This window comes from Eschrichtius robustus, chromosome 15, assembly GCF_028021215.1.
Source record: "Eschrichtius robustus isolate mEscRob2 chromosome 15, mEscRob2.pri, whole genome shotgun sequence".
In the NCBI taxonomy this organism is placed as follows: Eukaryota; Metazoa; Chordata; class Mammalia; order Artiodactyla; family Eschrichtiidae; genus Eschrichtius; species Eschrichtius robustus.
The window spans coordinates 46,681,680-46,693,783 of record NC_090838.1 but is presented as its reverse complement, the minus strand read 5'-3'; the positions used below and the strand labels follow the sequence as shown (position 1 = coordinate 46,693,783).

The following is a 12,104-nucleotide window of genomic DNA, read 5'->3' as shown; positions in this document are numbered from 1 at the left end:
AATGTTGGGGAGGTAATGGTAGTAATAATAAAGTTGATATAAAACTGTCATTAACTAACTTTTACTTTAAAAAATGGCCAAGATGGAGACTGATTTCAAATTAAAAATTTTAAACGTGAGGATTTCTACTTTAAAATATGTGTACTATCCCACTGAAGAAAAGCCCAGAATTAGATGGCTTCGCTGGTAAATTCTACCAAACATGTAAAGAAGAATTAACACCAATCCTTCTCAAACTTTTCCCAAAAAATGAAGAGGAGGGAACACTCCCAAACTCATTTTATGAGACCAGCATTATCCTGATACCAAAAACAGAAAAGAACACTACTAGAAAAGAAAAGTATAGGCCAATATCTCTGATGAATACAGATGTAAAAATTCTCAATCACATACTAGCAAACCGAATTCAGCAGCACATTAAAAGAATCATTCACCATGATCAAGGGGGATTTATCCTGGGGATGCAAGGATGGTTCAACATATGCAAATCAATCAGTGTGATACATCATATTAACAGAATGAAAGAAAAGAAATATATGATAATCTCAATAGACGTGGAAAAAGCATTTTACAAAATTCAACATCCATTCATGATAAAAACTATTAACAAATTAGGAATAGAAGGAACATATCTCAACAAAATAAAGGCCATATAAGACAGGCCCATAGCTAATATCATACTTAATGGTGAAAGGTTAAAAGCTTTTCCTCTAATATCAGGAACAAGACAAGGGTGCCACACTATTCAACATAGTACTGGAAGTCCTAGCTAGAGTAATCAGGTAAGAAAAAGAAATAAAAGTATCAGAATTGGAAAGGAAGAAATAAAATTGTCTCTATATTCAGATGACATGATTTTACATACAGAAAATCCTAAAGACAACCATAAACCTGTTAAATCTAATCAATGATTTCAGTAAAGTTACATGATACAAATTAACACAGAAAAATCAGTAGTGTTTCCATATACTAACAACAAACTTTCAGAAAAAGGAATAAAGAGATCAACCACATTTACAAGAGCATCAAAAACAAAATACTCAGGAATAAATTTAATTATGGAGGTGAAAGATCTCTACTCTGAAAACTACAAGACACTGATAAAAGAAATTGAGGAAGAGGCAAATAAATGGAAAGGTATCTCATGTTCATGCATTAGAAGAGTATTGTTAAATTGTCAATACTACAAAAGCCATCTATAGATTAAATGCAATCCCTATCAAGGTTCCAATGGTGGGACTTCCCATGTGGTGCACTGGTTAAGAATCTGCCTGCGAATGCAGGGGACATGGGTTTGAGCCCTGGTCTAGGAAGATCCCACATGCTGCAGAGTAACTAAGCCCCTGTGCCACGACTACTGAGCCTGCACTCTAGAGTCCATGAGCCACAACTATTGAGCACATGTGCCACAGCTACTGAAGCCTGCATGCCTAGAGCCTGTGCTCCACAACAAGAGAAGCCACCGCAATGAGAAGTCCATGCACCGCAACGAAGAGAAGCCCGTTCGCTGCAACTAGAGAAAGCCTGCACGCAGCAATGAAGCCCCAACACAGCCAACAATAAATAAATAAATAAATAAATAAAAATTTATATTAAAAAAAAAAGATTCCAATGGCATTTTTTACAGAAGTAGAACACTCCTAAAATTTATCCAGAACCACAAAAGACCCTGAATACTCAAAGAAATCCTGAGAAAGAAGAACAAAGCAGGAGGCATCACACTTCCTGACTTCAAGCTATACTATAAAGCTATAGTCATCAAAACAGTATGGTATCAACATAAAAGCAGACAAATAGACCAATGGAACAGAATCAAGAGACCAGATATAAACCCAAGCATATACAGCAAACTAACATTTGACAAGGGAGCCAAGAATACTCAATGGAGAAAGGACAGTGTCTTCAATAAATGGTTCTGGGATAATTGGATAGTCACATGTAAAAGAATGAAACCAGACCCATAGCTTACACCACTCACAAAAATTAACTCCAAATGGATTAAAGACATTTAAATGTAAGACCTGAAACCATGAAACTCTTAGAAGAAAATATAGGAACAAAGCTCTTTGATATGAGTCTTGGTAATGATTTTTTGGATACAACACCTAAAGGGCAAGGAACAAAATAAAAAATAAGACTAAACTAAACTAAAAAGCTTCTGCACAGTAAAGGAAATCATCAACAAAGTGAAGAGACAATCTATGGAATGGGAAAAATATTTGCAAACCATATATTGACAAAGGGTTAATATCCAAAATATATTTAAAAACTCATACAACTCAATAACAAAAAACCAAATAACCCCATTAAAAAATGGGCAAAGGACCTGAATAGACATTTCTCCAAAGAAAATACATGAAAGGCCAACAGGTACATGAAGATATGCTCAACATCACTAGTCATTAGGGAAATACAAATTAAAACCATAATGAGATATCACTTCATGCCTGTTAGAATGGCCATCATCAAAAAGACAAGAGATAACAAATGCTGGCATGGATGTGAAGAAAAGGGATCCCTTGTGCACTGTTGGTGGGAATGTAAATTGGTGCAACCACTATGGAAAAAAGTACGGAGGAGCCTCAAAAAATTAAAAATAGAACTACCATATGATCCAGCAATTACACTTCTGGATTGTATCCAAAGGAAATGAAAAACACTAACTCGAAAATATATCTGTACCCCTATATGCACAGTAGCATTACTTACAAGAGCCAAGACATAGAAACAACCTAAGTGCCCATCAATGAATGAAATGGACAAAGAAGTTGTGGTATACACACATACACACAATTACTAGAGTTACCCATAATTTATAAGTAAACTACATCAAACCAGTGCTAAGACAATACAATTTAAGTGTTAAAAGCTAACTTTTCTAATTCAGATTTTTTTTTTTTTTAAGGGAGAGATGACCTTGCCAGTCTGAGATAAACAGTAGAGGCTAGCAGGAAGCCCAAAGCCTTTCTGAGGGAAGAAAAAAATATGCTTTAGCTTGGTATTTTGATTTGTGATTTGTGACTGTAAGTTACGCAGCTTCTAAGGTGAGAAAACAGGGGTGGAGGGTTTGAACCTCTCATTCTTTTCGTAAAAGGTGGAAAATGCTATATAACATGCAAGACGATGTTATAAAGATGGTGTAGAAATAGAAGGGGTTAAGTCCCACATTCTTTTATTCATCCCTGGACAGATAGCCAGAAGCTGCAAGCCTCAGCACTTGTTAATAAAGGACCCTGGAAAAACACAGACTGCTGACTGAGGTGCACTGAGAAAACAATCCCTCAGCTAACTATTACATCCACTTAGAAAAATAAAAATTAGTGAATACTTTAATGCCAATTTCCATAAAAATAGTTTAATTTGTATTTATTTTGTATCTTTTATCATAAAGTTGGAGTTTTGTCTGAATACAGGTTCCAACTGAATAAATTAAATAAAAATCTCCATTATTACTGTTCCCCATGCAGATGGTTAATCTAAGCAGTTAGGTGAGGAGGAGGTGGGGACATGGCCCCACCAGGTGCAACTAGGAAGACTAATGGCTGGTCAGCATATTTGGATTTTTTTTAATTAATGTTTTTTTAAAATTACTTTTTAATTTTTATTTATTTTATTTTTGGCTGTGTTGGGTCTTCGTTGCTGCATGGGCTTTCTCTAGTTGTGGTGAGTGGGGGCTACTCTTCATTGCGGTGCACGGGCTTCTCATTGCAATGGCTTCTCTTGTTGCGGAGCACGGGCTCTAGGCACGCAGGCTTCAGTAGTTGTGACACGCAGGCTCTAGAGCACAGGCTCAGTAGTTGTGGCACATAGGCTTAGTTGCTCCGTGGCATGTGGGATCTTCCCGGACCAGGGCTCGAACCTGTGTCCCCTGCATTAGCAGGTGGATTCCTAACCACTGTGCCACCAGGGAAGCCGCATATTTGGATTTTAATAAAAGACCATATCCCACATTTGGAGATATTATTAGATCCTATCTAGAAATTAAGAAAATGCTTTTGTGATTCATTTCTGTGGTCATCACCCAGTTACCACAGGAGGCAAAACTGGGGTTGCATGGTATTTTGATCCACACAAGAAAATGCATATTGGTACCAAACATTTCCATAGTTTTAAGTTTCTAACTTCTGTTTTTTTGTCTTAATGTGAAAATAAAAATCTCTGGAGATGGGTCAAAGATGTTTAAACACTATTTTTAAAGATACTGTGGAACCTCCTAGAGTAACGGAAATAAAAACAAAAATAAACAAATGGGACCTAATGAAACGTAAAAGCTTTTGCACAGCAAAGGAAACCATAAACAAGATGAAAAGACAACCCTCAGAATGGGAGAAAATATTTGCAAATGAAACAACAGACAAAGGATTAATCTCCAAAATACACAAACAGCTCATGCAGCTCAACATCAAAAAACAAAAAACCCAGTTAAAAAACGGGTGGAAGACCTAAATAGACATTTCACCAAGGAAGACATACAGATGGCCAAGAGGCACATGAAAAGATGCTCAACATCACTAATTATTAGAGAAATGCAAATCAAAACTACAATGAGGTATCACCTCACACCACTCAGAATGGCCATTATCAAAAAAGCTAGAAACAATAAATGCTGGAAAGGGTGTGGAGAAAAGGGAAACCTTCTGCACTGTTGGTGGGAATGTAAATTGATACAACCACTATGGAAAACAGTATGTGGATTCCTTAAAAAACTAAAAATAGAACTACCATATGACCCAGCAATCCCACTACTGGGCATATACCCTGAGAAAACCATAATTCAAAAAGAGTCATGTACCACTATGTTCATTGCAGCACTATTTACAATAGCCAGGACATGGAACCAACCTAAATGTCCGCTGACAGATGAATGGATAAAGAAGATGTGGCACATATATGCAATGGAATATTACTCAGCCATAAAAAAGAAATGAAATTGAGTTATTTGTAGTGAGGTGGCTGGACCTAGAGTCTGTCATACAGAGTGAAGTAAGTCAGAAAGAGAAAAACAAATACCACACGCTAACGCATATATACGGAATCTAAAAGAAAAAAAAATGGTACTGATGAATCTAGTTTCAGGGCAGGAATAAAGAGGTAGACATAGAGAATGGACTTGAGGATTTGGGGTGGGAGGGGGAAGCTGGGGCAAAGTGAGAGTAGCAAAAACATCTATACACTACCGAGTGTAAAATAGTTGGCTGGTGGGAAGCAGCAGCATAGCGCAAGGAGATTGGCTCGGTGCTTTGCGCGATGACCTAGAGGGGTGGGATAGGGAGGATGGGAGGGAGGCTGAAGAGGGAGGGCATATGGGGACATGTGTATGCATATTGCTGATTTGCTTTGTTGTGCAACAGAAACTAAAACAGTATTGTGAAGCAATTATACTCCAATAAAGATCTATTAAAATAAATAAATAAATAAAATAAAATAATGCAAAAATGATACTGTGGCATATAAAAATATAATGTGACTATAAAATATTGATTTTATAAAAAGCTGTAATTCTCATCTTTTATGAGTTGATTCTTGAGGCACTCCTAGACAGTGGTGTAAAAGCTATGGCTCATCAAAACTGTCCCACTTAAATTAGGTAAAGTTTTAAGTGTCTCTAATAATTCTTGATATTGATTTGGCTGTATTTACTGCCATCTTTGATTGTATATATACAGTTATAATATTAGGTAATAAACACCTTTACACATTCAAAGGCATTTATAAAGGATAGTAATTACTGTTCAATATTAAAATGGCCTGAAGTTCTCTCCTGTGATAATAACACCAGTTTCCATTAGGAAAAAAATTAAAGGAGAATGAGCCGATATTTTCCATGCGCCCCTCCAAAATCTACCCTCCACCCTTCTCTCCTGTTCTGTGCCCTCCATGGCTGGGCTGTTGTGGACTGTATCAATGGACTGTCTTGCCCTTCAGGTTCTGACTGGATTCAGCTAAAGAGAGGCACCAGGAGAAGATTAGTGAGTGAGAGGAGAATGCAATTGAGGCATCTATTCCTTCAGTACCTACTTGCTGGGACTCACGCTAGTTACCTTCAACCCTCCCCCTTAGGTCTCAGCTCCTGTAAGGTGGCCTGCTCCCACAGCTACCTTCTCCATGTCTGGCAAGAGCTTCCTGCCCTTGCCCCTTCTGTCCCTGGGATGGTAATGACTTACTATCCCCAAGGTGCTACCCCATCCCTATTGTTTCTTTTCTTTTCTTTTTTTTAAAATTTATTTTATTATTTTATTTTTTGGCTGTGTTGGGTCTTCGTTGCTGCATGTGGGCTTTCTCTAGATGTGGTGAGCAGGGGCTACTCTTCGTTGCAGTGCGAGGGCTTCTCATTGCAGTGGCTTCTCTTGTTGCAGAGCATAGGCTCTAGGCGCGCAGGCTTCAGTAGCTGTGGCACGTGGGCTCAGTAGTTGTGGCTCACGGGCTCTAGAGCGCAGGCTCAGTAGTTGTGGCGCATGGGCTTAGTTGCTCCGTGGTATGTGGGATCTTTCCGGACCAGGGTTCGAACCCGTGTCCCCTGCATTGGCAGGCAGATTCTTAACAACTGTGCCACCAGGGAAGCCCCCCTATTGTTTCTTTTAATCCTGCCCACACCTTTGCTAACAGTCCCTTCCTTAAGCTCTCCCCAAATTACTTCCTTTTCAGAGTATCTTTCCTTCTTGCTGGGGTCACAACTGACACAGAGAGTTTAGGCCAAGTGTGAAAGACTTAGGTTATTCCTTTCACTGTCTACCACTTTTATGAAATTCTATCTAAGATATTAGGTGTCTTATATTTATATATTCTTTGAAGCCAACTCTAGGGAGCCTGAGCCAAGAATCAAAACCAGAAAAGAAAGATTTCTGAAGTTTTAGACAAGAGTATCCAATGTAGTCTTTAGAAATATAATACATAACATGGTGCAAAGACAGGAAAAAAGCTCCTATTCAAACAAAGCAAAAAAAAAGTTACATTTAAAATATCCATATAACCTTATGACTTTTTGAGAGTACTGTTTTCTATTTCAGGTCTACAATAATTAAAGCGATCTCTAGTAGTTATGGGGAACAAACTAATGTGCACTCAACAGAGACCAGCTTCCCTGCTTGGGACAGGAAAACCAAAGATGAGCGTGCATTCTGAGCACTAGACGAGGTTCTGGAAGCATGGATTCCTGACGTTGGAAAAGACTTCCTGACCTTCCCCAGCCACATGCCACAGAGGGCTGCTGAGCGCCAGGATGACCCAACAGATCACGCAAGGCTAGGGACTAGCTGGACACGTGTGGCTGGGTCAAGGAAGCAGGGCAGTCCGGCGTGCTAAAGCAAAGCTGAAGTGGGTCACCAGGATGCTCGGTAAGCACCTGGAAGGGACTACATATTGGTAGGCGTAGCCTAGTATTCTTCTGAGAGCAATTACACATTTCTCTCAGCTTTCCCACCTCTTGAAAGACTGAAACTAAAGATCGTATGGCTTCTGAAGAATAAGAACTCACTATGTGTTAGAATTATACAAAAAAGCATAATCAAAAGCCTTCCAGCTACTTAAAAATCAAATGAGTCTAATTAGAAACAATCTATGACTATCATAAATTTTAGGAAGTAGGAATTCAGTTGCTTAAAAACTGACTGATACATAATGTGCAGCTGCCTTCAAGGCACTGTTCTCAATTTGACAGACGCCACACTCATCTCACAGGTTCTAAGGCGGAAAGGGATTTAAACCAGAAGTAGGACTGCCTGAAACATTGGTAGGAGGCAAAATAAGTCCCTGCACTGAGTGGGTGTTCCAAGCTCGTATCTCTTGTGGTCCTCAAGTATTTGTCTCCCGTTAGTCTTATTGGTGCATGCCTCGGCACAGGTACATAGAACAGGCACCCAGGTATCTGAATGTAGACACAGAAGGGAACAATGAAGGGAAGCTCAAGGACAGTCCCTGGTCAGTAGGGCTTGAAGTAGTCAAAGGGAGCAGTGTCAAGGTTGACAGTCCTGAATATTCCCAGGGAGAACGTGGGTGCTGCCTGGCCCCCTGCACCTGACGTCTGAGATGCTGAGCATTTGCCTCTCTCTCATGCTGGAGTCTGTGAAGCCCATTTTGCACTCCAGGTGGAGGACTCAGGTAAGCTGTCTGCCTGACTTATTGTTTGGAGTCCCCCCTACCCCAAGGGCTTGGTCCTGCCCCACATTCCCTCTCTCATCCTGCTTTCTCACAAATTCTCTGAATGCCTGCCTTGCCTGGCACCCCTTTCTTTTGCAGCTTGGAAGCTGCCTACAGTCCTGTCTCTGAGGTTCAAGCTTCCCTAAAATTACTGACAAGGATTGGAGGAGACTGCTTGTTCTCAGTTCTGATTAGGAACTCACTCATGCCCCTGGAGGCTGCTAATTCAGACACCACGTACTGCCCCTTCTCCCCTCGCCCATTCCTGGTGTGGTCCTGCTTAGCTCCCAGCATGCTGTGCAGCTGGCATCCTGCTCTATGGTTACAGCGCCCTCTGGGAACTGATGCTGTCAAGGCTTCTTAAAGTTATCGAAGACATTGCTATGTATAGAAAAGGCTTGACTATTCCTTTGGACCCTGTATCTATATCTTAAAACTGTATTCTTCACTGCATGTTTTACTCACTACACCCTGGTGTGAATTATTTTTTTAAATGCCAGTAAAGTGGTGAAATGCCTACCCCTGTATCTCATAACACTATGAAGCATTTTTTTCTTTCATATTAAAAAAAAGTCAATCCTGTGTATGCTAATCTATGACGATCTTGTGTGGTGAAGAAAATGAGGGAGCTTCAAAATTCTGGATTTTAAGACTGAAAATTCTTAGGGTCCTCTCTATCTTCACCTTTCTTAGCTCTTCCTAAATTGGGCAGGTATGAGATTTTTACAGACCTGCCCAAAGAGACACCAAGACCAAGAGAGGTTCAGGTGAACCTTACTTTAGGTTAGAAACTAGCTGTAGTGTTTGGATTTAGGAATGTGATTAGATTTCTATATCTTAGTGGCCAGTCTAAATCTCAGCATGATGAATCACTGAGTTGCAGCAATCAGCCAGAAGCAACCTTGGAATAATAGCCAAGTCAACTCATTTCATAATGTTATGTGAAATTGGAAAGGTTGGGTATTTTTTTTTTCAAAAGAATGTGTAATTTAGGCCAAATGTTTATTTTAGAGTGGATTATTTAAGTGGGAAGCTTATTCATGTACTTATGTGCATATGATTTTTTAAAAATTTTCTTTCTTTATTCTTAGAATTAGTTCCTTTAAAAATATTTCCTCTTTGTGGCCACTAAAAAACCATGTCGCAAGCAAATAAACTATAATTTACAGACTACTGCAGAAAAATCTCTTTTTTTTTTTTTTTTTCCATTAAAAGAGAACTCTGAACCCTCATAGTAACATTTAACAAAGATGCTAAGGAAGAATTAGGGGTGTTTTTTTTGCATCAATTCAGTCTTCTTGCCTGTAGCACACCCACCATTTATCAGGCTTATTTTAACATCTGGCACTAAACTGAAGCAGGAGGGGAAATGACATTTTATTTCTTTGTATTTAAATTTCCACCTAATAGTAAAAGGTGATAGATTAGATTTAGTAAATACTTATTAGGCAGAAAGCCATGCTGAATGCAAAAAACAACTTGAACCGCATTAATTATACATCATGGGACCAGGGTACATGTGAACACTGAACCCATGTCAGTGGAAAGAGCCCACAGAGAATTCTTAAACATCTTTGAGATCCATGAAATTCTCTTTAGATGTTAGAGTTTTTATTCAATATTTATCCTCCTTAGTATGAATATGGTAAATCAAGTAATTGTAGTAATTATGAGTTTTTGTTTTTTAGAAATGCTGAAGTGTTTTATCAATACTTACAGTAGCACATCAGAAAGCACACCAAAATAATACCAGAAACCCTCTTTCTACACAGAGGATCCACAGCAACAAAATCAAATTGGTTAGGCCTGGAATGGTCAAACACGCCTGAACAAATCTGGGCAGGTGAAGACACAGTAAGAGAAGGCACACCAAGTGATACAGTGTAGTGCTCAGACTCTGGGCAGAATGGAAGATTATTTTTCACAATCCACAGATATTCCTCCTAGACCTTAGAAGCCTGCCTTGCCCCCACCTCCCGAGTCAGCATGTTCCCCCATCAGCCGTCACATTCAGGACAGGTTTGGGCTGCCCTGACATCCTCTCCAGGCAAAGGGAAGCCTGGCCTAACCAAATCTCGTATCTAAGCAAGTCATTTTCCATAAACAACTTCTGCAAAGTGTAACCCACCCTTTCCTCACATTAAAGGCTGTGGGCAGTTTCCCTCAGCTTAAGCCTGTGTGTAGGTTAAGACTCTGCATATACATAAATAAAGACTAGCTTAAGTAGCAACTTTGAGGGCAAAGAAAATGCACTCTGGTTTCAACGAGTTTCTTGTCAAGTGTAATAAATGCAAGCAAACCTGGCAACACCATACCTTTCTTCCACTGAAACTTCTTTCATCTGCTGGTGTGGTTTGGTGCCTTCCATTTCCCTGATGCTCACAGCATAGATCTTGGTGGTGTAATCGATGGCCTTTTCTCTAGCAACGTCACTGTCATAGCCTCAAACAGAAAGACACGGGAAAGGAGCAGAGTTGGCTTGCGGTGGTGCAGGAGGGGGTGTGGAGGAAGGCGCGGTCGGCACAAGGCGCTGGGCTCACCTCCGTCCTCCTCTGCGTCAGTGTCCGACTCCTCACTGTCCACCAGCTTGCTCTCCTGGGTCCCCACAAACTCCCTCGTCCAGATCATCAGGGCCGTGTCGGCACCGCCCACCGTGAGCAGCACAGAGTCGTTGTGCAGCCATCTCACGTTGGTAACGTGGGCACTGTGCCCCACGTACTTCTTGAATCTCGCGTGCTGGCCCTGCAAAGCCGGAAAGTGGCGATGACCCCACTGGGAGTCTCATTGTTCCTGTTTCTGGACTCTTTCATCCCTATTACTCTCTAGAGTGGTTTCCACTGGATACAAAGGAAACGATTCATGTGAGTAGTAATTTCCCTATATTTTTCTGGAGTGTAAGCTCCACGAGGGCAGGGATTAGCTCTCTTTCTTCCCTAAAGCATTTCCTGCCTCGTAGGTCCTCAACAGATAGTCTGTGAGGGAATGAATAAAATGTAAGCTACAGAACTTATTTCTGGAAGGAGTCTAAGAAAGTATAAAAAGCTTGCTTCTGCTCCTCTCAAGTATCAAATGTGCATTCTCCATAGGTCTCTAGTGCAAACTCCTGATGGCGAGTCTGGTTGAAATTTGAGATCAGAAGTGTCTCCCTAGTCATCCCCCACAGTGGGTTTGGTACCACAGCCCAGGCTGTGACAGAAGAGCAAGGGCCTTCTTATGATCCTGGGGCAGCAAGTAAGATTTAAAATGAACTCAACAGTTTCTGCCACAGACACTGGAAACAATTCCTAACACTAGATACGCTCAAGTAATTGATGTTAAAACAAAGTAAGCTCAAAGGAAAAGGAAAAAACAAACAACATCAACCCCCCTCAAAATAAAGGACATGAACTGAAAAATCCAATTAATAAACAAGTTGACGTGGCACCTTAAAAAACAAAAAACAAACACGAAAAAACAAAGTAAGCTCCTTTTTAAACAAATGTAACCAAATAAACGGAACCCAATTTATCAGTCACTACTGAAAGCTCTTCAGACTGGCACCCAGGCCACAGCACCCCAGTGGGGAAGGGTGAGGGTGAGGTGAGAGCAGCTGCTCACCCCGGTGCAGTCCTGACAAGCGGTGGGTGAGAAGCCCATGCTGGCACCAGAGACCAGCTTCCATTTTTGACACACGAGCCACAGCCTGGCAAAAACAGCTCCAGCAGGAGCCACTGAGAGAGGCAGAGTTTTTCCATCCTCTCAGTGACTCCCAGGGAATACCTTAGGCAACGTGGGAAGCTGCATGCACTTTCTGAGGTCACACGAGGGCCACTGGTGTCTCAGATGAAAACTTTATTCAATCATTGACAAGAGGCTTCCAGACGGTTTTGGACGGGCATGCTGGGAAACCTGAAACCAGCCCAGAGGCATGGCAGGAGAGTGCGTGACTTTGAAAACTCTTGGTCAAGATCTCTGTGTATTTGGCTGAC

General features: G+C 40.7%; 1 protein-coding gene across 1 annotated transcript in view; it reads right to left on the bottom strand.

The window, feature by feature from the left end:
- The window catches only part of EML6 (EMAP like 6), a 317,613-nt gene that overhangs the window by 36,964 nt on the left and 268,545 nt on the right, over positions 1-12,104 (bottom strand). Inside the window, exons 26-27 of the mRNA XM_068564158.1 lie at positions 10,677-10,878; positions 10,437-10,578 (exon numbers count right to left, since the gene is read on the bottom strand). Of these exons, the coding sequence (XP_068420259.1) occupies positions 10,437-10,578; positions 10,677-10,878 (344 nt within the window). The remainder of the gene's footprint in view (positions 1-10,436; positions 10,579-10,676; positions 10,879-12,104) is intronic.